Consider the following 25,519-nt stretch of genomic DNA (forward strand, 5'->3'; position numbering starts at 1 on the left):
TAATTAAGAAATTCTTGCCTAGCCTAAGATTACACATTTTCTTTGTTTTGGGGGTGGTGTTAGGTTTGTGCACGTCAGTGTGCATCTTATAAATGTGTGTGGAAGTTTCCGTCTTTGCCTTCCTTGTTTACTCTCTGCCTGTACATTGGTTGAGGCAGGAGCTCTCACTTGAACCCAGAACTGGCCAGATTTAGCTATTCTAGCTATTCACTTTGTTTCGACATACCCTAAACCTTCTGAGGTTGCAGTTGCAGGTGGGCCACTATGCTCACCCAGCATTTTTTGTGGATGCTGGGCTCCACACTCTGGTCTTCACATGTGCCACGCAAACCGTTGACCATCTTTCAGTCTTCTCTCTCTCTCTCTCTCTTTTTTTTTTTTTCTAGTTTAAGGATGACATCAGAGAATAACATGCTGCAGTGGGTTCGCTTACACTGTGTAGATCCTGGGGATTGAACTCAGGTCATCAAACATGGTGGCAAGTTGAGCCATGTTGCCATGACTTCATTTCAGATAAAGCCCACCCTCTTTCCGTCAAAGTGCCTCTGTATCTTTGTCAAAACTCAGCTAACTGTAAGTGTGAAAGGGTTTATTTCTGGATGGCATTCTCTCCCTTTGTGTTGTAACTCTTTCCCAGTGTTTCTCAACTGAGACAATTTTGTCCTTCCATCTCCACGCCCCTACACTTCCTGGGGCTTATATTTGTCAGTGCCTAGAGATAGTTTGTCACAGCTCAGGGTGTGTATGTGTTATTGATATCTGATGGATATAGTCACAGGACACTCCCCAAAACAGAATTTGGAGGATCCAAAGAGCCCCACATGCTAAGATTGAGAAAGCCTGGTCTACCTAACACCACCAGCAGCACATGGCTGGTTAACAGAGGCTGGACAGGAACATAGGCTCTCTATTGTGGTTCTTTCTTAAAATTACGTGGGATACTTTATATGTCTGTTGCAGGAAATTTGATCACACTGTGAACCCCAGGATTGTGTTATTTACTGAAAAAAACCTGTTTCTAATTGTGGTGTGTCTCAGACACTTTAATCCCTCTGGTTGGGATACAGACATACCCTTAGTAGACACTTTTAATCCCAAGGAATGAAGGTGAAGTTAGTTTGTAGAAGGAAGCACCCATGTTTGAAAGTGACGTCTTACTGAGTGGCAGGCAAAGTGACGAATCAGACAGAAAGATTTGACAGACCAGGATATGCCCAGCTCTCGTGAGAAGAGAGAAGAAAGGGAAGCTGCTTAAGAGAGCAATGCAGAGAGGCAGAAGGCAGGTTTTACTAGGATAGTTGTACAGAGACAGGCTGCAGAAGGCGAACAAGCTAGACACTGTGTTAGTCAGGGTTTCCATTCCTGCACAAACATCAGGACCAAGAAGCAAGTTGGGGAGGAAAGGGTTTATTCAGTTTACACTTCCACATTGCTGTTCATGACCAAAGGAAGTCAGGACTGGAACTCAAGCAGGTCAGGAGGCAGGAGCTGATGCAGAGGCCATGGAGGGATGTTACTTACTGGCTTGCTTCCCCTGGCTTGCTCAGCTTGCTTTCATAGAGAACCCAGGACTACCAGCCCAGAGATGGCACCACCCACAAGGGGCCCTCCCCCCTTGATTACTACTTGAGAAAATGCCTTACATCTGGATCTCATGGCAGCATTTCCTCAACTGAAGCTCCTTTTTCTGTGATAACTCCAGCTTGTGTCAAGTTGACACACAAAACCAGCCAGTACACAAAGGTAAAGAAAGAACGGGCCAGAGAATGAGAAGGAACCAGGAAATTAGAACATATTGCCAAAGTTAGTTTGAGGACAATTTTATCAATTCAGGAGAAGCTGAAAGAGGCCAGATTGAATCAGTTAGCATGGAGAGGAGTTTGAGCCAGAACAGCTGAGCTGAATCGGCCAGAGCTCAGAAAGAACTAGAAAGGGTGAGCATGTTTATTCAGCAGTCATCTCAGAGGCTGAAAACATTCTAGGCCTAGATAAGATTGTATGGAGGGCTAGAAGCTTCTGGGACTAGGTCAGCAGACTGAGGCAGTAAGCTGCAGAGACAATTACAACAGGAAAAAAGTTACTTTTGCATATATCCATAGAAATCTTATAGTTTGTCAGTTTCTACAACAAAACAAAACAAAAAACAGTTGGATTTGGGTAGGGATTATGTATCAGTTTAGGGAAAATTGCCATCTCTACACTGATTACTTATACCCATGAACATGATAAATCTCTCTTTTGTATGTATGTGTAATTGTATTTTATCTCTGAGATAGGCCCTGTAACACAGGTTGGGCTCAAATCATTATCCTCCTGCCTTAGCTTCCCAAGATCATAGACATGTGCTGCTCTACAGCTATTTAAATCTTCACGTCTTCTCAGCAAGGGCCAGGTATGGTGATCCATGGCTGTAATTCTAGTACTCTGGAGGCTGAGGCAGGAGGGTTGTCACAAGTTTGAGGTCAGCCTGGGTTACAGAATGAGTTTCAGGCTAGCCTGAGTTACTTGGTAAGACCCTGTCTCCCCTCCCATCCCCTGAAAATCTTATCAGTTTGTCCTTTTTAAAAAAGATAACTTTAAAAGTAAGTGATATTTGTTTCTCTGGTCCAGGGATGATAAAAGCTTCTTACAAGTTAATTTTCATGAAAATACTAGTCAGAATTACATACTTAAGTAACCACACAATGTTTACAGCTTGGGGAATAATGTCACTGTCACATGGCCATAATTGTCTGAGGATACTGAGGCCCAGAAGTGGAAGACACCAGTCACATGGTATGCTGATGGCAGGACTCCTTGACTCCCAGCCCTGTTTATGCCTTCTTGCCCCTATGGCCTGTGTCTTACAGTTACTGTTGTTATGTTGAAACACCATGACCAAAAGCAAGATGAGGAAGAAAGACTTTATTTGGCTTACACTTCCATAGGCTGCCATTGAAGGAAGTCAGGGCAAGGAGCTCAAAGAGGGCCAGAACCCGGAGGCAGGAGCTGATGCAGAGGCCATGGAGGCTGCTGCTTACTGACTTGCTCAGCCTCCTTTCCAGGACCTTCCCCTATAAATCACTAATTAAGAAAATGCCCTATAGACTTGCCTACAGCTTGATCTTGTGAAGTTATTTTCTTAATTGAGGTCCCCACCTTCTCAAATGACTTTAGTTTGTGTCAAGTTGACATAAAACTAACCAGTACAGCTTGCTTGTAAGGGACTTGGTAGCCACAACACGCCAGCCTTAGGCACTGTTAACTCTTTTTGGTAGGTTCCCTCTGATTTGGCATTCTGTATACAGAGTGACCAGGTCAGGTTTGTAGAGCTGTGTAGAGCTTCGAACTTGCTGAAGAGTCCTGTGTTCCCTTTCTGTTGTCGGGTGAAGAGAGCAGGGTGACATTATAGTCCTGTGTGTGTCCCTGGGGATGCCTACTTGCCTTTTCTTTTCAGGAAGTGAATCAGACAGGAACTGAGCTGAGGGGCACCCAAGTCCAGGAACTTTTATGCTTAAATGGAAATTGTGGAGTCTTTGGGATCTGGTTCTATCACAAGTTTCCCCTCTGGCTTCTGTGGACCCAGTACTTAGGTCCATGTGGCGGCAGCTGTGACGATTGTCCAGCATCCAGTTGCCTGCCTACTCAGATTCTAACAGCTTGCTCATCAAGCCCTATATCCCTCCTGTGGTTGCAGAGGCATGGCCCTTGTTCATTTTCTCATACAGCTGAGGACCAAAGCAGGCGTGAAGTCACTAAGCACACACTTAAATGACTGGCATGTGGAGCTGACTCTCTTGCCCTACTGTTTGAAGAAACCACAGCATCCCAGGTCACTCAAAAAAGAACCAGTGGAGGAGGGATGAGGGGGTCACCTTCCTTCTGATGGTGTGTGAGTTCCCTTCATCTCTGTGGCTGAGAAGCCCTCCATGGTATGGGTAGCCTGTGTTTTCTTTCCCTGTCTCTGTTTACCCAGAGAAGGTGTTTCTCTTTCCTCAGATATGTGGCAGAGCCAAGTCCACCTTGTCTTGGATGGGGCTGAGGTCTCTGTAAGAGGCAGAAACCAAGAACTCTGCCCTGTTGTGTGGAGATGTATGTAGTACAGTGGGAGGCTCTTGTATGAGGCCTTGGTGTCATCCTCACACACCCCCGAAAGTATAAAAGCAAAGTGTGGCCTCACTCCTTGAGTGGCTGAGCAGGAGGCTTGAGCCCATAAATATGAGATTAACTTGGACAACCTATTGAGACTCCTATCCCAAATAAATAGAAAAGGAACCTTTCCCCAGTGGTCAATTCTGCTCTTGCCTAAAAGGCTCTGCTCACCTCTCTTGCTAGGGTAGGTAAGACTGATTGTACACTAAGTAGTCAGTAGGGGCCTGGCTCGAGTCAGTCAGGGCAAATAAACTGCTGGGAGAGCCAGATTACTCTGGGGTAAGCCGCTGCTGCCATTGTCTCTAAGTTTCTGCTTCCCTTTGGGCCTGTGTTTCCATATCTGCAATAGAAACCAGGCTCTAATTTCTGTCTTTGTAGTGTCTTAGTAGAGAGATGCCCATGAAAGTGTAGAAGCCAGAGAGATGGAGAGATAGATGTTCAGGCTCCAGGAGCCAGAGTAACACCCATTAGACAAAGAGGATGGAAGGAGGCTCATATATCCCTCTCCTTAGTTTTGGTACCAGATAAATGAAAATGAAGACATGGCCGGCGCACGCATGGCTGGGGAGGTTTTTACTGTACATGTAGGGAGAATTCAGCCAGAGGCATCTGGAAAGATCTAGACTGAACTGAGAGGGGAGAGAGAGGTAGAGGAGAGAAGATCAGAAGCCAGAACAGAGGACCTAGAAAACCAGGCCAATGGCTTGGCTATAGAGGAGTCAGAAGCTGGGGGAAGGCAAACAAAGCTGAGGGGCTAAAGAGGTTTCTAGGTGTGAGGTGAGGGGTGAGAATAATTTGTTCTGAGTTTGTTTTGGGACCTGACACTTGCTTCTGGCTTGTTTTGTTGCTTGGGAACATTGGTTGTTTACCTTCATACTCTTGATGTATCCTGCTGACCTTTGCATAGAAAACTGTAGAATTATTCCGTTTGCCGGCTACCCCAGCATCTGCCTTCCACTCAGCCACCTCCAGTGCCCATCAGTTGGGGCCATCCTGCATGTGATGGAAACCTTTACCAGAAAAGAGCTATCTGGGCTAAGCTTGTGGAGATACAGGAGCTAGAATCTTTCTTAATCACCCCTGTGCTTAGTTTGATTTACCATTGTTTTTCCTCCTCCATGCTGGGAGTGGGAAGCTATATCAGGTAGAGAGGCTGGGAAACATTGCCACAAGTGTCTTCACTTGCTGGTCCTCAGGGTGTCCTGAGTGGGAAAAGGTGCTGGCTGGGCCTGTTATCTCTAGTTTGCAGATGAGCCAAGATTCCACCTAGGGGTGACTTCCCTTTCACCAGCCTAGTCAGTACCCCTTCCTGTGGCAGGTTACATAAGAGTCTGAGCCCTAGAAACTGGGAAGCTCCATATGGAGCAGAGAGAAGTGCTGATCTGTGCACACATGTAGACAGACACAGTCCAGGGTTCAGAGAACAGGAGACTGGGACAAGTGGACCTACCCTTGACCTTGGACAAGCGCTGGAGCGACTGTCCTCATTGCCTCCCACTTGGCAGGAAGCCTGCGGCCTGGGAGCCTTCCTGAGAGCAGCATTCTTTTAGGATGACCTATGATGTTCTGATCTTGCAGGTTGCCCCAGTTGCATCCTAGAGCTGGGTTAGGGGCAATGTGTCAGCACTTTGTGAACTGACAGCAGCTGCCCTGTGACAGGTCAAGAGAAACTTTCATCAGATGCAGTCAGTGTACTTTCTCATCATGGCAACTGCCTTGTTTCTGCCGTTCTTGCTCCTTCCTTGGAGTGAGGTGGTGATGATGGAAAGCACCCAGCCAGTTTACATTCCCTCATTGTGTCTGAGGAACTGCTCTGTTTCTTAGGGTATGTACACTAAGTGGCTTTGTCACAGCATTTTCATGGGTGGTTGAAGGACAGGGGCACAGGGGCCCAGGAAGGGCATTTCATTGGCTGTATGGCCTGAGCTTCTGTGTGCTCAGTTTCCTCTATAATCAAACATTGGATACAGCATCCTCTGCCTTCCCTCGTTTGGTGTGTGCTGGCTTCTAACTGCTTAGGCCATCATGCTGTGGTTGAGAGTTGTGCAGGGAGGACTTGACAGTAAGCAGCCTCTAGGTGGTTCAGGTTGGCCTCGCGTGGGAGTCCAAAACAGGCACAGTCTTTTGGGCAGGAGGAGGGCAAAGTAAATGGGTGGGAGGGAGTGCATAGGGCCAGCATGAGGCAAATCATACTCCACTGCTTCCAGGCAGCCCCATACCCCCACACCTGGGATTAAAAATGAAAACACTTTTTTTTTTGTAATATTTCCGTGTTTTTAAAGAAGCAGAAATCCCAGAGTTCTCACTACATTTATTGTCTTCTGTTTTAAGCTATTAATTGTGCTGTGTCTATCAGGAAACTATAAACAGATACATTTTCAGTGAAATAAGCACTTTTTGGGTCAGTAACCAAGGTTCTCAGGAGACCTCTTCTGCTCAATTCTAATCTTTATCTGTTTTGATGGTATCCACAACTTTTCATTTCCTTTATCCTCAATGCAAAATTTTAGCTGCCTTCCATTCTGATGTTAACACATCCTTATATAATATAGGATGATTTAATTGCAGTTTTTCTATGATCCAATCAGTGTCTCTGGGCTGCTATTGATCCTTTCTCATTAACATTCAGAAAATTTAAGTTAGCACAGCAGTATTTACTCTCCCCCTGGGGCCTTCATTCTTCCTTTTTGTTTTATAAGCATTTCCTTTAAGGTGGGACTAAATCTTTCTGTAACTGTTTGTTATTTCTTGGCCAGCAAGAGCCAATTGGCTTGTACTTTTTGTTATGGGGCCTGGAGCTCCCCCTGCCCCCATTTTGTTTTCTGATGGCAAGAAATTCCTTGAATATCTCTTTTGGATTTGCATTCCTGAACCCAGTGGTGGCATTTACCACAGCACATGCATACATACCCCGGGAAGCCAAGGTGTTCTTTCTGTTTGAGGTGTAGGGAAACCATTGCTTCTAGAAATGGGTTGTTCACTTTTGTGGCCCAAAGCACAGTATTTCTTACAGTTATGGCACTAGGTATTTTGAGATCTGAGATCTTTAGCAGCTTGGTAATAGTCTCTTTGCAAATGACTGTATTTCGTGCAATTGAAGCACTAGGCATTTTTATATTGGAGACCCCAGCTATAACTATTGTATTAACATGGTATACATTAGAATCAGTATTGGTCATATCCACTTGTACATAGGCACTGCCTGTACCTCTAATGGTCTAATAACGTTTTTACATTCAGTATTCAAAATTTCAGATGCCAGGATCTCTATGAACACCTGCCTTGCATCAGGGTCTGATACAGCTTTGTTCAGGCTAAGACTAATCTTTGTTAAAAAAAAAAAATTAGCGAAGGCTTCTCTAGAGCTTGTATAAACCTTGTAAACAAGGTAGACTTTTTCCAAAGCTCCTGAACTTTGTCCCAAGCTCTTAAAGCCACTAAGTGACATTGTTCTATATTCTACCTATATTAATTTCCCTCACTCTATTTCACTGTTCAATATTCATGGCTTCTTCCCTCCACCATATTAACCATTGTGAGAGACTTCATACCAGCCTCTAGTACAGTTGTTACCAATCCCTTCCAGTCTTGGGGAATAATTCTGTTTTGAAAATAAAGCGAGTGCATCCCATATGAAATCACGGCCTCTTTTAGATCTCTCAATTCTATGGGACTCCATCCTGGGTCTTTTTTTTTTTTTTTTTTTAAGATTTATTTATTTATTTATTTATTTATTTATTTTATGTATATGAGCACAACTATTGCTGTCTTCAGACATACCAGGAGAGGGCATCTGATCCCATTACAGATGGTTGTGGGCCACCATGTGGTTGCTGGGAATTGAACTCAGGACCTCTGGAAGAGCAGTCAGTGTCCTTAACCGCAGAGCCATATCTCCAGCCAGGACAGGTCCTGTCTCATCTTTTTTTTTTTTTTTTTTTTCCCTTGGTTTTTCGAGACAGGGTTTCTCTGTATAGCCTTGGCTGTCCTGAAACTCACTCTGTAGACCAGGCTGGCCTCAAACTTAGAAATCTGCCTTGTTTCTGCCTCCCAAGTGCTGGTATTAAAGGCGTGCGCCACCACTGCCCAGCTGTCCTGTCTCATCTTAACCTTGTTCCCACCATTAGCAGGCATCTGCTAATCCTGGGGAAGCTTATGGTGATCTTGTGACCCAGGGCCACCTCTCCTCTACTTCTGGCCACGCAGTTGTTTTGAGATTAACCCTTTCTCTTGATAGGAGCAGTTTTATCAGATTGTCCTCCCACTTGTTCAGATTCTCTCTGACCTGAACCACCTTCTGGTACAGATTCCCACTCTCTTATTCAGTCATCGGGTCTGAGCCCTTTTGTTCTCTTCCTTGGTGCTCCTCACTTTCCAAGAGCTTCCACCTCCACCTGCAGCCTCTCCAGTTGCACCACCAACTCTGCAACCTTTTCAGTAATGAGAGCTCAGAGTGACTTGTTTTTCCACTTCAGCTGGGATTTTTTTTCTCAGGCTCCTCCATTTCCACCTGCAGTTTTTCCCACTGCCCAGCCAGTCTTTCAAAAAAAAAAAAAAAAAAAAATGAAACAAAATATACAAAGAAAAAGAAAAACAAGAAATCTCTGGAAGCAAACCAGGGACTATCCCAGTGGTAGCAGCTACAATAAATTTTTTGCTGACCTTTTGAAAAAAAATGTATTTCTTTGTCTCCTGCTGTTTTCTCTATGGCATTTGAAATCAAAGTTTCCATTTTTTTCTTTATCACATGTTGGGTACTACAGTCTTTGCTGCTCTGTGGGTTCTTCTTTTTTTTACTCTTTATCACCCCCACTCACCCCCACTCCCCTTCTCACCCCCTATCACTAGTTAGGAGAGGAAGAAGGATAGAGAGGGCAAGGGGAGAGAGAGAGAGAGGGAGAGAGAGAGAGAGAGAGAGAGAGAGAGAGAAAAGAAGAAGAAGAAGAAGAAGAAGAGAAGGAGGAGGAGGAGGAAGAAGAAGATCGAGAGATAAAGATCCTTGAATCTCATTTCTTTTTTCTTTGAGCAGGACTACTAACAAACCACAACCAACAGCCCTATCAAAGAAAGACCAGCAGCACCCACCCACTACACCTACCAGGGCTATAGCGTTTTACATACCCTCAGAAGGGCTCCCAGAATTACCTTCCTTACACAATCGCAGAAACTATCTCCAGCTGGCAAAACCACGCCTCTGCTAGAGCATGAGGCAAATCATAGCTGCTATGCAGCAGCCACATATCCCACACCTGAGGTTAGAACAAAACACTTTCTTATAATATTTCTGTGTTTTTAACAAAACCAAATTCCAGAATTCTCACTACACACTACAGACTCCCCTAGCTCATGGGCTTTCCTCCCCTCAGCTACTCATTCTCCTTAGAACCCTGCTGTTTTGACTGCACACTCTATTTGTTTTTGTCTATGCCCTTTTCTCTTACTCTCCTATGCCCCTCATCCTATGTTCCTATGTCTGTTCCTATGTCTTTCTACTTCTGCTTCTCTCCTGGCCAGGATCAGTCTGCCTCTGTCTTTGCTCTGGATTCTTCCAGATGCCTCTGGCTATTTTCTCTCTCATATGCATAATAAAAGCCTTCCCCTCAACAATACTATGGAGCAGTCCCATCCTCAGTTTAGGGTGTGTGTGTGTGTGTGTGTGTGTGTGTGTGTGTGTTGGTGGAGGAAATGCCCTAGCATGCTAGGCAAAGAAATTAGATTCAAAGATCCCTCTCCCTCCCTCTCCTTCTCCCCCTCTCCCCCTCTCCCCCTCTCTCCTCCCCCTCCCCTTCCCCTCTCCTCCCCCTCTCCTCCCCCTCTCCTCCCCCTCCCCTCCCCCTCTCCTCCCCCTCTCCTCCCCCTCTCCTCCCCCTCTCCTCCCCCTCCCCTCCCCCTCCCCTCCCCCTCCCCTCCCCCTCCCCTCCCCCCCCCCTCCCCCTCTCCTCCCCCTCTCCTCCCCCTCTCCTCCCCCTCTCCTCCCCCTCCCCTCCCCCTCTCCTCCCCCTCTCCTCCCCCTCCCCTCCCCCTCTCCTCCCCCTCTCCTCCCCTCCCCTTCCCCTCTCCTCCCCCTCCCCTCCCCCTCTCCTCCCCCTCCCCTCCCCCTCTCCTCCCCCTCTCCTCCCCCTCTCCTCCCCCTCCCCTCCCCCTCTCCTCCCCCTCTCCTCCCCCTCCCCTCCCCCTCCCCTCCCCCTCTCCCCCTCCCCTCCCCCTCTCCCCCTCCCCTCCCCCTCCCCTCCCCCTCCCCTCCCCCTCCCCTCCCCCTCCCCTCCCCCTCTCCTCCCCCTCCCCTCCCCCTCTCCCCCTCCCCTCCCCCTCTCCCCCTCCCCTCCCCCTCTCCCCCTCCCCTCCCCCTCTCCCCCTCCCCTCCCCCTCCCCTCCCCCTCCCCTCCCCCTCCCCTCCCCCTCTCCCCCCCTCCCCTCCCCCCCCCCTCCCCCCCCCCTCCCCCTCCCCTCCCCCTCCCCTCCCCCTCCCCTCCCCCTCCCCTCCCCCTCTCCCCCTCTCCTCTCCCCCTCTCCCCCTCTCCCCCTCTCCCCCTCCCCTCCCCCTCCCCTCCCCCTCCCCTCCCCCTTCCCTCCCCCTCTCCCCCCCTCCCCTCCCCCTCCCCTCCCCCTCCCCTCCCCCTCCCCTCCCCCTCCCCTCCCCCTCTCCTCTCCCCCTCTCCCCCTCTCCCCCTCTCCTCCCCTTCCCCTCTTCTCCCCCTCCCCTCCCCCTCTCCCCCTCTCCCCCTCTCTCCTCCATTCTCTTGGACTTCATGTGGCTTTCTCTTGTCACCTTCTCAACATGTCTTTTGAGACCGTTCTGTTTATTCTCAGAGCTTGTGTTGTGTGTCTCTCCAAACAAGATCTAGGAAGTACATGCAGCATGCTCTCTGGCCTTACTACCACATATAATTCTACATGTGTGTGAGTCCTTCTGCTCCATGCCAGTGGTGTGTGTGTGTGTGTGTGTGTGTGTATGTGTGTACACAGGTCTTTTATGGAGTACTGAGAAGCAATCTATAAAACTCATGGTTTAAACTATTTGTCACATTATTCTTTTTATTTGGTCACAGTTGATTGTCTGGTGTACATGACAGGTTAGTATTAGCGTTGAGGTTAGGCCCTGGTCTCCTACCCTGGGTAACAGCTGTCCTACATTCTCTCCTAGGCCCTCATCTGCCTTACTGGCCTTGTCTGTTCCTACCATCCTTGGGCTATAACTCCTAGGAAAGTCACAGATTCATGTTGAGTGTTGCTGGTTGCTTGAGAGCCCAGATTTCCCACTGGAACCATAAGAAGAGCTCATGGGCTTAGGAACCCAGAAGTTCCTGATACTCATGAAGCAGATGTACAGTCTCAACAGCCCCAGCCTTCATGGGTCCATGGTTACCTGGACTTTTGCTTAGGTCCCCTGTGCTGGAGAATACTGGGGTGTAGTAGTTGGGATGTTTGGGAGAGCCCTGGCTTCTGGTTGTCTTCAGAGGTGTGTGTGCTCAATTCTTTCAACATCTAAAGCATTTCATCTTTTTTCCTCAGAGGAGAAATGCAAGTTTAGTGTTTTAATTTTTAAAAATTTTAATATATAGTTACCCTATATTATGTGTATGAGTGTTTTCTCTACAGGTATATATATGTATACCACAGGCATGCCTGGTACACACAGAGGGTAATACTAAAGAGGGTATTGGACCCCTAGACCTGAAGTTAGGGATGGTTGTGAGCACCACATAGATCCTGGGAACCAAACCCACTCTGCTGCAAGAGCAGCATGTGTTTGTTTGTTTGTTTGTTTGTTTTTATTTTTGTTTTTTTCGAGACAGGGTTTCTCTGTATAGCCCTGGCTGTCCTGGAACTCACTCTGTAAACCAGGCTGGCCTCGAACTCAGAGATCTGCCTGTCTCTGCCTCCCAAGTGCTGGGCAGCATATGTTCTTAACCATTGAGCCATACCTCTTGCCCTGCAACTTTAGGGGTTTAAGTGCTCTGGGGTTGATGTGGAAACCACTTATAGTTTGAGTACGTGGGAGAACGAATCCAGACCAACATCAAATTTTAAACTTTGATCATTGCTGATATTAAAAGGTTTCTTCTGGGGCTCAGATTTGGGAGGCAGGGTACAGACTGTGTGGGGCCAAGAATTGTGTAGGGATGTATGGAGAAACTATGAAAACTGATCTTTAACCTTCAACTGCTGAGTGTTCTGGATGCCAGGAGTCAGGAGTCATGATCTTGCTGGGCTGTGCTCCCATTGAAGGCTTCAAGGACAATCCTTCTTTGCTCTTTTCTTAGCTCTGGAGGCTCTAGTCCTTGGCACACCTGATCAAGTAGCTGCTTCTCTCCAGTCTGTGCTTGTATCTTCACCCATTTTCTTCCCTCTGGGTGTATCTATATCTAGATTGCCCTTTCTGATACATGTGTCAAAACTGGATTTGGGGTTTTCTTAGTCCACTTGGATTTCATCGTGATTAATCACATCAATAAAGAACCTACCTATCTCCAAGCACTGGTACAGGGTAGAACTTGAACACAACTTTGGAGGTTAGGGACATGGTTTACCTGACTCCTGAGGGCAGTGATGTTCAAATCCAGAACTCATCTGTGACCAGGGAGAGGCAGGTTGTATAGGCCTGTGCTATGCAGAAGACTGGCTGAGGACAGAACCAGAACATGAGCCACTTAGGATAAAGCCTTTGGGGACTTCTTGACTGTTCCCAGAGAGCTATGCTAAGCACCATGTTCTACAAACAAACATCTTTTCTTTTTTAAGCAGGAAACTACTTTGCTTCGCACTTTTTCATGGGAGGAGAGAAATTTGACACTCCCCATCCTGAAGGTTACCTCTTTGGAGAGAACATGGACCTGAACTTTCTGGGCACTCGTCCAGTCCAGGTGGGTCTTGGTAGGGCTGGCACTTGTGGCTGGGGTGAGTAAGTGGGAAGACTGTCTCGGTTGCCTCTGTCCAGCTGTGAGGACAAGCAGGCACCAAGTTACCCCAGATGGGACAGAGCTGCAACAGCTGAGCAGAGCTGAACACAGGCATGTGACTTGGACTGTGTCCTGGTGCTGCCTCTGAGAGACCAGAGAGTCAGCATTGGGTCACTGAGAGACAGAATAGCCATTATTGAGTTGATGCCTCTAGGGTGCACAAGTTAGAGATTTCATTCTAGGCCTTTTGTGTGAGTAGAAAGAGCAGCCATATTCTGTGGAATGGTGGAAAAGAGCCATGATCCCACAGGGAATGTGAGTGCCTAGAGGACTTCAATAATTGGTAAAAAATACACATATTTAAGCATATTTGTCCATTCTTTCAGTATATACTTGGCAACTAGTGTATGTCTAGTGCCTTCAGGTAGGGACTGGACATGGAAGTCAGACCTTTTCTCATTTCTGAGATGGTAAGTATCATAGTGAAGAAACTATAAGATGAATGGTTAAACAAAAAAAACAAAAAACAAACAAAAAACAAAAAACAAAAAACAAAAAAAAAAAAAAAAGGAGGAACAGAAGAACAAACAAAACAGTGACATGGAAAGGTCCCACTGCAGACTCCATAGTGAGCTGAGCTGTGCAGGGTGGGAAGGAGGAGCTGGAGTGGCCTAGCCCAGGCTCACACCACAGCAAGTCTGCAAGCCAGTTGTAGGGAAGTGAAAGAGGGTGTATTCATTGGGGTTCCCTAGAGTAACAAAGTGTGTGTGTGTGTGTGTGTGTGTGTGTGTGTGTGTGTGTGATTTATTAGAATGACTTACAGGCTGCATTCTAACTAATCCATCAATTACTAGCTGTGAAGGGAAAGTCCAAAACTCCTGTAGTTGCTCAGTCCACTAGGCTGGCTGTCTCATCTGGTCTTCAGTATACACTGGAATCCCAAAGAAGTAGGCTGCACTGTGGAGGTTGTACCTTTTGGCTTAGGGTCAAGTGCCATGGTGAGACACCACGATCGGAAGCAGTGTGGGGAGGAAAGGATGTATTTGGCTTACATATCCTGAATCATAGTCTATGGAGGAAGCCAAGGCAGGAACTCACACAGGGCAGGAACTGGAGGCAGGAGCTGATGCAGAGGCCGTGGAATGTTGCTGTCTACTGGCTTGCTCCTCGTTCCACCTTTCTTTTCTTTCTTTCTTTTTTTTTTTTTTAACTTTAGACTTGTTTTTTGTTTTGTTTTGTTTTCATTTTTCTATTCTCTCATATATTATTACATCCCAACTGTAGTTCCCCTCCCTCTTCTCCTCCCAGTTCCTCCCTTATCTTCTTTCCTGTCTAGTCCATTCCTCCCCTCCTTACTGTCAGAAAAGATCAGGCCTCCCAGGCATATCAATGAAACATGGCATATCAGTTTGCAATACGTCTAGGCACTTCCCTTCATATTAAGGCTGGAAGAGGTAGTTCAGTAGAGGAAAAGGGTCCCAAAGCATTGATCTGCTTTCTTGGAGACTCCAACTTACCATGGGCCTGGCACTCCCACGTGATTTTAATTATGAAAGTGCCCTACAGGCTTGCATACAGTCCGATCTCATGGAGGCATGTTCTCAACTGAGTTCCCTCCTCTCTGATGACTATAGCTTGTGCTAAATTGATATAAAACTAGACACCCATCCTGTGAGTTAGAATCCAGATGGTCAAATGGGCTTTTCAGTAAGCCCTCAGGAGATGAGGGAGCCTAGGACAAGAAAGATTTCCTATTGCGATGGGTTGTGTGAATGTCTTAGGATGGACCAGGTCAGGTAAGGTGAGAAGGAGCAGCAGAGGTTTCCTGTGGGAAGTATTGAAGAAAGCACATTAGCTTCTGGCTGTGCAAGAGCAGGGAGCACCAGGAGGCAGAGGATTTGCATGGATGGGCAGGGCTAATGAGACTAGGTCTAGGTGTGATGCTGAGGAAGGGGTTCCTTCCTCCAGAAACAATGGTCAGGGAGGAAATCCCTGAGCAGAGTTCTTAAGTGATGGGCAAGACAGGAGCCCTCTCTAAGGAACACTGAGTTTCATTCTTTAACATGCAACATGGCTGCATCCTGAACATCCCTCAGGCACAGTGAGTGGCCTTCGGACCAGGAGCTTCAGAGGTAGTGTTAGTTCAGAGCAGGTAGCTAACACAACATCTTGGTATATAGTATGTCCTGCAAGCCAGGGGCTGGGGTAAGTGTTCTCCTCTCTTACCTGGGAACCAGCATGGGATCTCTTCCTTTTCTCATTTGTTGCCTCAACTTCCAGAGTCTTAACTGCTGCGAATCTTCTGTGAACTTTTTAGTTTTAAAGAGAATTATTTATGAGTATCTGTCTGTATAGATGAGGCATGTAGTATCTATGTCTGCATGTAGTATATGTATCTGTATGTCTGAGGCATGTAGTATATGTGTCTGTATGTATGAGGCATGTACATGTAGTACTATGAACACCAGAAGAAGGCATTGCATCCCTGGAACTGAAGATGAATATGGTTGTAATACAGGTACTAAGAGTAGAAGGCAGACCTTTTGGAAGAACAGTCAGTGCTCTTAACTGTTGAGCCATCTCTCCAGCCTGTAGACCTTTTATGTTTACTTCCTGCTGAGACAGGTGGGGGTCCACCTGGGTTACAATGAAGAGCATGTTCAGTCTGCTTTACCCAGCTTCATCTCTTCAGGAGGATTGCCTTTCAAGTTCTAGCACAATGTTGTTGGCAGAAGACATGGACATGTACAGTCATAGTTTCATGTCACCAGTTGTATGTATTTTTATATAAGGGTATAATTAAACACATATACACATGTATGTGTGTTGTCTTTCCAAAGTCTTGGTGTGTTTTGCAAACTGGTTCTCTTTGTTGGCAGCAGCAAGTTGTGACTGACATAGGAGAGTGCCCCAAGGGCCTAACCATGGCCACTTCTGAGCATCCTGCAGAGACTGAGGACCAGCTCAGTCAGTCACTCGAGTTACTGTGTGGGCCAGACACAGCCCACAGCCTGGCCAAATTTTAGTAAATGAGCCCTTAACTCCTGCCTCCTTTCTCTGCAGCATCTTAGAGTCATGGCTTCAAGAGTGTTCACTTTTATTTTCTCTCCTAGTTTCCCTATGTCACCCCTGCTCCCCATGAGCCAGTGAAGACACTGAGGAGCCTGGTAAACATTCGCAAAGACTCTCTCCGGCTTGTGAGGTAACTCCTTTAGTGCTGCCCTCCTGGGGACCCTATGTGGTACAAGGCTTTGGTTTGTCCTTGGGAAGGGGGCCAGGGGTAATTCAAGGACCCAGTCTCTGTTCTCATATGCATTCAGAATCTGTAACAGGACCCTGAGCCATTAAATGAGGGGTTCTCCCACCCACAGCAGTTGTGTCTCAGAGTTACTCGCCCCGGTCTGGAAAGCATTGGAGGCCAAGGAATAATCTCAAGTTTCTTGCTGTGCATGGGATGGCTACTGCCTGTTGTTAATAACATACAAAATTACTTTAAACTTAAGACATCCACACCAAGAACACTTATCCCTTGTTTCTGGGGACAGGAAGAAAGGGGAACAGACTATGGGTTATAGGCCTTATGCTACAGGGAACAGGCCTTCCTTTGCTAGTAAAGTAGACATGTCATAAAGCAGCCAGCTTTATGCCCCACAGCTGTGTGGGCAGGCCAGTTCCTGGGACTGTGGCTCCTTACCTGCTATCTTCTGCTCACTTTTGATAGGTACAAAGATGATGCAGACAGCCCCACTGAGGATGGTGAGAAACCCCGTGTGCTCTACAGTCTGGAATTCACCTTTGATGCCGATGCCCGTGTGGCTATCACAATTTATTGCCAGGCGGTGGAGGAGTTCGTGAATGGCATGGCAGTGTGAGTCCCCGGGCAGCTCTTTGGGTTCTGCAGGCTTTGCAGCGTCCTCACCATTGGCTCACCACACAGCCTTTCCCCTTCCTCCAGGGCATTGGACTGAAAAGTCCCTGCTGCTGATTGTGGCTTGGTCTTTCTGTTGACTAGCTCCCTCCATAAACCTCCATAGACCCACCTCCTTTACATAGAGAGACACCCAGCACCCAGAAAACTTCAAGAGACTGGGAGCTCTATGCCAGGAGCTTGGGCAAAGACCAAATATATGTATTTTGTTATGTCACAATTATGATTTCGAAATTTTGGAGGTTTTCTTTAAAATATGTGTATTGACACTCTTAGGAGTTTGCACCCTGCAACCACAGAATGACCTCAGCAGGGTGGTCTCAGCAAGAAAGTCAACCCTGCCCTGAGTGGCTTCACAGATGGGTGAAGCCTCTCTGTGCCCTTTCTACATTGGAGAAGACCTTAGAGAAGATTAGATCTGGAATTGGGAGTGAGGAGGACTTTGAGTGTTTTTCAGCTCTGCCTGCTTTATGTGATCAGAGCATGTAAATTCTTATACTGAAGTTTCCTCCGCTGGGAATGAGGTTTGGGGAGTTCAGCTCTTATGTATGGGTGCTGTCCTTGAACATCTCCCCATACATAATGGGGCATGGTAGCTGCTCGCAACTAGCTGCTGGTTAAGAAAACTCGAGGCTTTCCTCTAGGACTCAGGACTGGGCCTGGGCCTGGGCCATTGCAGATCCCTCCTGAGTGGCGCACAGTAGGCGCTAGTGACTTTCCCACACTCGGTTCCATGAGGCTCCACTGTGGCCTAAGGAGCGGGCTACTAAGTTACTTATGGTAACAGCACTGCAGTGTGTGATGACTGTGAGTAGAGAGTGTTCCAGTGGCCAGCACAAGCCCTGGGGTAAACTACCGACCTGCTACAGCCTGAGGCAGCGTGACCCTTGTGTTGTGGTAACCTCTCTGGGCCTCCATTGTGATGACAGCTGAGAAGAAGAGCTCCTGGGAGCTCCTTGGGAGTGGCTGCCATAGCAGATGAGCCCTGGATTCAGGTGCTCTGGAGCTGCTCCAGAGGAGGTGAGGACCATAGTGCAGTGGCTTCCACCCCAGCCCATCCAGATCAGCAGTTCTCTTTGTGCCCTATGAGATGTGTAAAAACAGGGTCCTGCTGCCACAGATGGGCTAGATAGATGGCCAGCTCAACATGGCTGCCCAGAGATCCAGTCCTGGTAGACCTTTTCTGAGACCTGCATGAGGCCTGTTTGTCTCCCAGTTATCTGGCTTGCATGACACCAGCACCAGATCACCAAGATAGAGAAAGAGGAGGCTCCAGGCTTTAGAGGCTTTGCTTGGGACTATAAACCCAGCCAGCAGGAATTCTGTATCTTGAGTTGCAGGACAGGCAGTCCTCCTGTCAAGAAATTTGAACCAGGGTTCTGGGGTCCCACAACATATAATTGAAGGCCAGGCTGGTCTTTTCAGTATGCTCAGGCTGGACCTCCCTGTGGGGCTCCCTCCCACACTGGCACTGACAGTCAGGACAGCAGGGACGTCACCAAGCTTCCCAGGCTCTCTTTGAGTGTGGCCTTTGTCCTAGAGACCCAGAGAAGCCCTGGGACAGTAAGCATGTGTGGGGGTGGGAACAGCCAGGGTCATGGCTTGTATTCATGAATGGGGACACTGGCTCAGCTCTCTTGTTTTCTAATAATCAGCCCAGGGTATGAGATGCGCTTCTGCATAAGGAAAAGGATGGTCCTTGAAGCATCGTGGGGACTAGCAAGATAGGAAGCTAGTCTCTGAGTCACTAGAGCAGAGCTTCAGTGGACCAGCATGGTGGTTCAGGAACATTGCACTCAGGAGGAGGGCAGGACATTTCAGAACATGACTCACATTAAAGCGAAGGCCTCAGACTGTGTGGGAACGCCTGAGAAGCAGGCAGCTGGGAGTAAGGATTGGGACAGGAGTGCTGCACTAGGATCACTCAGAAAAAGCAGAGGCACCAAACACCTAGTGGGCATGTTCTTCCCATCCAGAAGGCAGCAGGGATATCAGGCTGGTATGAGCCCTGGAAGAGTCACTTGATATAACTGGGCAGCCTCATGGTGAGCAGAGCTGGCAGTGGGAGGCGCTTGTAAATGCAAGGGCCACTTGGCCAGACTGGTTGCTTCCTGTTTCTATCTGGGATGGCTAAAGCTCTCAATCCCTATAGATCAAATGGCTGTCAGTTCAGAGAAGTAACAGGAAGTGGGAGGCTGGGTGGGGGACCTATGGTTTCTCAGGAGTCATCTGGCTACCTTGCTGCCCTCAGGTATAGCTGTAAGAACCCTTCTCTGCAGTCTGAGACCGTCCACTACAAGAGAGGCGTTAGCCAGCAGTTCTCCCTGCCTTCTTTCAAGATTGACTTCTCCGAGTGGAAGGATGATGAGGTAATACTGGGGAACCCTCATGGTGCACAGACATACATGCAGGTCAAACACCCATGCACATAAAATGTGAAAAGGAAAACAAATAAGCACCGTCCTCTAGCTCCCTCTGGTGGCGGGCATGTGTCCTCTTCCACTGTCACTTGTCCTGGGCTACTCAGAGGGAGCTCTGTAAGCATGGGGGATACCATGGGGAGAGAGGAGGACAGATCCACAGTCACTGCACACCGTCCCAGCCACTGGTTCTGTGCTGAGCTCACCCAGCACAGCTGGCTCCTTCCAGGACATGGAGTGCGCTGACGAGAGCATGAGTGCCTGGAGGCACTCAGAGCACGAGAGGCCCCAGTGCACGCAGGCTTGCTGCTCATCAGGTCCAGCCTCGCGTGGGCGCAGGGCTCTGCTCTTGTAGCCAGCTTACCTGACTAACACCTGAACAAGCAGTTCCTGTAGGAGAGGCTCTTCTTGGTCTTAGTTTATGACCTCGTTAGGGCATCATGCTGCCAACATCGGCATCGGCAAGAGCACTCTGAGTGGCTTCTCTGAGTGGCACAGGCTTACAGGAGACCACATTCCAGAGCAAGGCAGTAACCCAGGGAGGCCATCTGCTTTCTTATGTCCCAGTTTGTAGGAAATGCTCTTCTAGGCGATATACCCATCCTGTGGTTCCACAGTGTCCCTGCCCAGCCTGATGCTGTGACTGCCCACATGGCCATCTGCTGCTACCCCTTTATTGCCTGTATCGTATTTCCAAACAGAGGAGGAATTGTGTTGAGTCAAGTGTGTTGTCCCAGGCGTTGGGCTCAGCCTTGCACTTGACCAGCTTCTGTTCCTCTAGAGATGATTGATGAACAGGCTCAGGCTGAGTTTGTTCACAGTGAATGAGCACAGGACTGAATTGGAAGCCGGCATTTTGGGTATGGCTTCCTTCCTGCACTGTGATGGAATGCCATAAACAAGACAACCTTTAAAGGACACCTTTAATTGGGGGCTTCATTACAGTTTCAGAGGGTTAGTCCATGACCACCACAGTGGGAGTGTGGCGGCAGGCAGGCATGACACTGGAGCTGAAGATGAGAGTTCACATCTTAGGAAAAGTTGCAGGCAGAGAGACTGGGAGGGTATGGGCTTTTTGTTTGTTGGTTTTTGTTTTGTTTTTGGGGGGTGGCTTTTTGAGATGGGGTTCTCTTTGTAATAACTCACAGAGATCCACCTATCTCTGCCTGGCTTTAATTCCAAGTGCTGGAATTAAAAGGTGAGCGCCGTCACTGCCTGGCTTGGTTTTGTTTTTCAGGCAGAGTCAGAGAGAGAGGGTGAGGTGGGGTGGCGGGGAGGGAGAGTGTGTGTGTTTTTGTGTGTGTGTTAACAGGTTAACATTGAACTCATTAATGCTGCCTGGGATTAATGGTGTGCTATTGTTTGAGACAGGGCCCTTTTGCCTCTGCCTCCTGAGTAACTGGAATCAGAGTTTGGCCCATTGTCCATTCTTCCAGTAACTCCTTAGTGAGAATAAATGGAAATGTCTCTGCTTTCCTGAGACACCACAAGGGTTCTAGAGACTGGGTAGGCTGAATTTTGTCCTCCACAGCTTTGTGACAGGAACAAACAGGAACTGAGAGTGTTTCCTGGGAATGGCCCACAGGTGTGGGTCAGGTGAAGAGTACTGCTCTGCTGTCTGATGCAGGGTGAGGGCCAGGGCCTCCAGGACAGTAGGTCCTTGTGAAGAGACGGGGATCTGTTCCAGCCCAGGCTGCTGTCGCGTGGTGGGTAAGGATGGAACCCTGTCTGCAAGAAGGCAGCTGCTGGCCTAGAAAGGGAAGCATGGACCAAGCGGTCTCTCTAACTTGTCGTTCTCATTCCATCTCTGGTGGGGCTTAAGCTGGACACTTTTCATTGCATAATAGAATTTCACCCAAAACAGGAGACTGGATGACAGCTCTGTTGACAGTGTTCACAATGTCAAAACTACCCATGGACCAACAACTTAGGAATAGACAAATACAATGTCGCTTCCCCACCACCTAGAATAACTCTGCAACATAAGAAAGGAATGGAATTGTGACTGAAGTTGGAAAACATGCTCAATGAAAAAGCTAGGCATAAAAAGATAGACACTAAACGGTCCATTGTAGGAACTGTCCAGAGCAGGCACACCCACAGCTATGGTAAACACGTGAGTAGTTGTCAAGGACAGAGGAGATGGAATTTCTGTTTGAAGAGCCAGTCAGGAGCTATAAGGTGTATGTGGTTTAGTGGCACTGAATGTCCTTGATTCCATCTGTCTGCTTCAGCTCAGGCTGACTAACTCACTACCCAATGTCTGTAGACCTGACCATTTTTTCTTCCTTTCCTCAGCTGAACTTTGATCTGGACCGGGGTGTGTTTCCAGTCGTCATTCAGGCTGTGGTGGATGAAGGAGACGGTGAGCATTGTCGGTCTTTCCTCATGTTCATTTTCAACTGTGTAGGATCTATGGGGAGGAAGTGGCTTCCTTGTCCCGAGTCATCAAAGGACCTCTTCTGGAAACGGTGTCTGTCATAGCCCACATACAGGCTCACTGGCCTGCAACAGCTTGGGAAGTGGAGTCTGAGATGAGGGCAAGGACAGGAATGGACTCTGGGCCCTGCCAGTGCTGTAGGGAAAGGGAGAAAGTCCCAGCCATGACTCATGCTGGCCTCCCCTCTCTTATCTCACTGCTTTAGTTGTGGAAGTGACTGGCCACGCTCATGTGCTCTTGGCTGCCTTTGAGAAGGTAAGTGCCATCCTGGCCACCACCCCGTAACCTGGGAACTGGGGCAGGCAGTGGTGAGACAGAATGTTCTAGACAAAGGCCAGCCCCGTAGGACCCTCAAGAACCTGCCAGTACAGGCTAGGGTGCCTGCATGGAGACCCCTGCCACAGAGTAACTTTCCTTCCTCCAGCCACCATCCTTTTCCACCAGGTTCAGTATCCTCAGGTGCCACCAGGCACTGGTCACAGCCTTGCCTGGTATGTGTGTCTGCCTCACTTATGATGTGTTCTTTTCTTTCCCTCCTGCTGGTTGCAGCTTGTAGTCCAGATAGGGATAGGCAGATTTCCATCCCCACAGGAGGCTTTTCCTTATCCCTCTGAACAACTGTTTAATGTTATTACTATGGCAGGGTGACATCACGTTTGCAGTGTAGATGCTCAGTGAACAGTGATGGGGTGGATGAGGATCTGTCGCCTACTAGAACAACCCCAGGCCTGTACACAGAGATATTTAGCCTCATTTGTCAGAGGTTTGGGTGTTATGTACCTGCTTGATAACGTCTCCCAGAGACTCCACCCTCCCTTAGGCTCTTTGCCATTCTTAGTACTGCAGCTAAAAACAGCACCAGGCTGGAGCCCAGGTTACAAGGACCCCAACAAGAATGGGTTGGGATTATTTGGGAGATACTTGTACACATCATTTTCTGCTGACTCATCTTGAGCCCTGCTGACTTGGGGTTCTTCACCAAGGTATGCTTTCAGTGCAGTGCCCATCTTACCACATGTGAGCCAGGTCTCTGGATCTCTGGGATCTGTGCAGCTTCACCAATTTGTAGTAAGCCTTGGAATGCTCTTTTTGGACCAGAAGTGCAGTTGACATGAGTGAGCTGGCTCTCACTTCTTGAGCACCCCATGTTTGGATCTTGTTGGGAGAAGTGCTCATAACAGGGTCTGGTGAGACAGATGGGCTGCCCCTCAGAGGTATTCAGTGCTTGCAATTTAGAGCTAAGTAAAAAAACTTGGTTTTGTAGTACGATGTTCTAGAGATTTCTGTAAGTATCCACAAACTTTAATAGACAACCCTGAGTGCTGGGCTTGGTTGACTCAGTGTAATCAGTGCCATTACAAAACCTCAGCTCTAACCCCATAAACCTTCCAACTCTGAGAGTCTGTTTCCCTAGATATCACTAAATACTTCTGTTTTATTCCATTTTGTTCCTGTATTTTTAGCTTTCTGGGTGTGCTTTGTGTCATCTTCCTCACTATGACATGCCCAAGAACTTCTGTATTTTTACTTCTGAGATGCCAGGAAGTGGCTTGCCAAGGTCAGAGCGTGGCTGAGTAGATTCAGTTTGTGCATGCCGAGAGCTGCTCAGGACTGTTGGATTTCACAGGAGTGTTTGAAGGTGCTCTAGGCACTGTAGAAGGCAGGCATGTGGTCACAGATGCAGACACTGTGGCCTGGCTCCTGTCTTCACCCTCTTATCTTTAGCCATGAATGTAGGTTGGCCTTCACCTAGCTGGGTGAGAGTGCTGGGAGGGGCCGGTTTGAGATTAACTGTGTCTCTCTCCTGCAGCATGTGGATGGCAGCTTCTCCGTGAAGCCATTAAAGCAGAAGCAAATTGTAAGTGCCAGACATCATGGGCCTCTGGGTTGCAAAACACACATAATGTAGCTGTGAACACATTCCTGGACTCCATGGGCTGTTCTTTCTGGACATGGGGAAGCTGCTTGCTTGAGTCTGTCCTGTTGTGCTCTGGGGTATTGGGGTCTGTGTTTTGTGTATGGCGGTTACATAGCTACTTAGTGCTAGAGCAACTTGTGTAGATCTTAGCATCCTGCCCGCCCAGTTTGAACCATGGTGCATGAATTGCACTTAGTTCTTAGTGTTTGCTAAATGAGTGGGTAGAGAGGAACTAAGGAAAAATGGGAAGCAGAAATATGGCAGCTGCCTCTTGCTTAGAAATTACTGGAAATAGAGCAGCACTGGGGAAAGACTCGAATGGACAATGTTAGCATCTGACAGGAGGAATCCCAGAGTACAGGGGAGTCTTGGGGTAGCTTTTCTTGGAAATCACATACTACATAGGACAGTTACTCCATTCGAGACCTTTATCATGAGATTGATTGACAGGTAGAGTCTGTGTTCCAAGGCTGTGGTAAGCAGTTGTCCTGTGTATAGCTACTCAGATAATAGAGACCTGTTTAAAGTTACAGGATAGGATAGAGTTTATTAGCCTTTAAAGGAGAGACAGAGTGAATCCTGCCTGGTAGGTTCAGATCCTAATGATACTAGGTAGGCAGAAGACCCTACTTACAGTTGGGGAACTTGCCCCCTGAAAGCCAGCTAGTAGGATCCCGGCTTTCTGGAGGGATGCCGTGGTCCATGGAACTTAGAAACCAGTAACAGGGCACTTTGGGACAGGTCAGCATGAGGCCTTAAAGTCAAAAATGACTAGTTTTGTGTCTAAGACTAGACATGACTTTTTATGTCTTATGGAAACAACAGTTACATGGCTTGCTTTCTGCTGCCTATAGACAGCAGCTGTAGCCCTCTTATGAATGACAGAATGGGTCCAAAGTATTTGCTCTCTGGCAGTGGGGATGATTGTGAGCAGCTTGGAGCTGGGCCTTCTGGGATGGATGGATGCATGATTGGATGGATGGTTAGATGGATGGATGCATGGATGGATGCATGGGTGGATAAATGCATTGATGGATGGGTGGATGCATGTATGCATGGTTTGATAGATGCATGAATACATGGATGGATGGATAGATAAATGAATGCATTCATGCATGCATGGATGCAAGGATGTGACCACTGACCCCATTTTCTACTCCCTGAGTTGCTAGCTGAGCTCAGCACAGGGCAGGGTCTCCTGTCTCTTGTTCCTGGCATCTACCCTTCCTCATGAGGAGGGATTCAACTAGTCTCACAGACTTTCTAGCCACAATTTCCCTGGACATGTGGAGGTGATCTAGGTACAGAGAAACCTACTAGTGGAGACCGACCAAACCCCAGCACGTCTTTCTGCTCTTTAGGTGGACCGGGTCAGCTACCTGCTGCAGGAGATCTACGGCATCGAGAACAAGAACAACCAGGAGACTAAGGTGTGTGCTTGTGGGCAACGACCCGGGCTCCAGGCTGGCCACAGGCCCAGGTTTCCATCTGCCTTTCCGAAGCCTACTCACTGGGTAACTTGCTGAGGTTTCCTAGGCCCAGAACCCACATGGTTTGATGGGAAAGAGGCCTTTCCCTAGAGGTTTAGGGCCCATGTGCCATCATTTTTCTTTAATTCCTTTTTAGCAGTTAAGCCAATTAGAGTTTTGTGTCTCTGTGACTGACTACTTGAAAACAGCAACTGAAGCAAGGACAGACAGTTCATTCACAGATTTACAAGTGCCTTTCTCCCATGCAGAGACAGTGAGGTGGAACAGAAGAGCTCATGTCATGATAGCCAGG

General features: G+C 48.0%; 1 protein-coding gene across 8 annotated transcripts in view; it reads left to right on the forward strand.

Annotated features, from left to right (window-relative positions):
• Mgrn1 (mahogunin ring finger 1) overlaps nucleotides 1–25,519 on the forward strand; it is a 47,457-nt gene that overhangs the window by 4,952 nt on the left and 16,986 nt on the right. For 4 of the 8 annotated variants that reach the window (XM_034508093.2, XM_034508089.2, XM_034508095.2 and 1 more), the window contains exons 2-9: nucleotides 12,874–12,995; nucleotides 16,145–16,233; nucleotides 16,753–16,899; nucleotides 19,211–19,328; nucleotides 21,678–21,744; nucleotides 22,025–22,074; nucleotides 23,630–23,677; nucleotides 25,099–25,167. In XM_034508093.2, the coding sequence (XP_034363984.1) occupies nucleotides 12,874–12,995; nucleotides 16,145–16,233; nucleotides 16,753–16,899; nucleotides 19,211–19,328; nucleotides 21,678–21,744; nucleotides 22,025–22,074; nucleotides 23,630–23,677; nucleotides 25,099–25,167 (710 nt within the window). The remainder of the gene's footprint in view (nucleotides 1–12,873; nucleotides 12,996–16,144; nucleotides 16,234–16,752; nucleotides 16,900–19,210; nucleotides 19,329–21,677; nucleotides 21,745–22,024; nucleotides 22,075–23,629; nucleotides 23,678–25,098; nucleotides 25,168–25,519) is intronic. The other 4 variants (XM_034508094.2, XM_034508090.2, XM_034508096.2 and 1 more) reach the window with 1 other exon arrangement.

The sequence above is a fragment of the Arvicanthis niloticus genome, chromosome 6, assembly GCF_011762505.2.
Source record: "Arvicanthis niloticus isolate mArvNil1 chromosome 6, mArvNil1.pat.X, whole genome shotgun sequence".
Classification (NCBI taxonomy): domain Eukaryota; kingdom Metazoa; phylum Chordata; class Mammalia; order Rodentia; family Muridae; genus Arvicanthis; species Arvicanthis niloticus.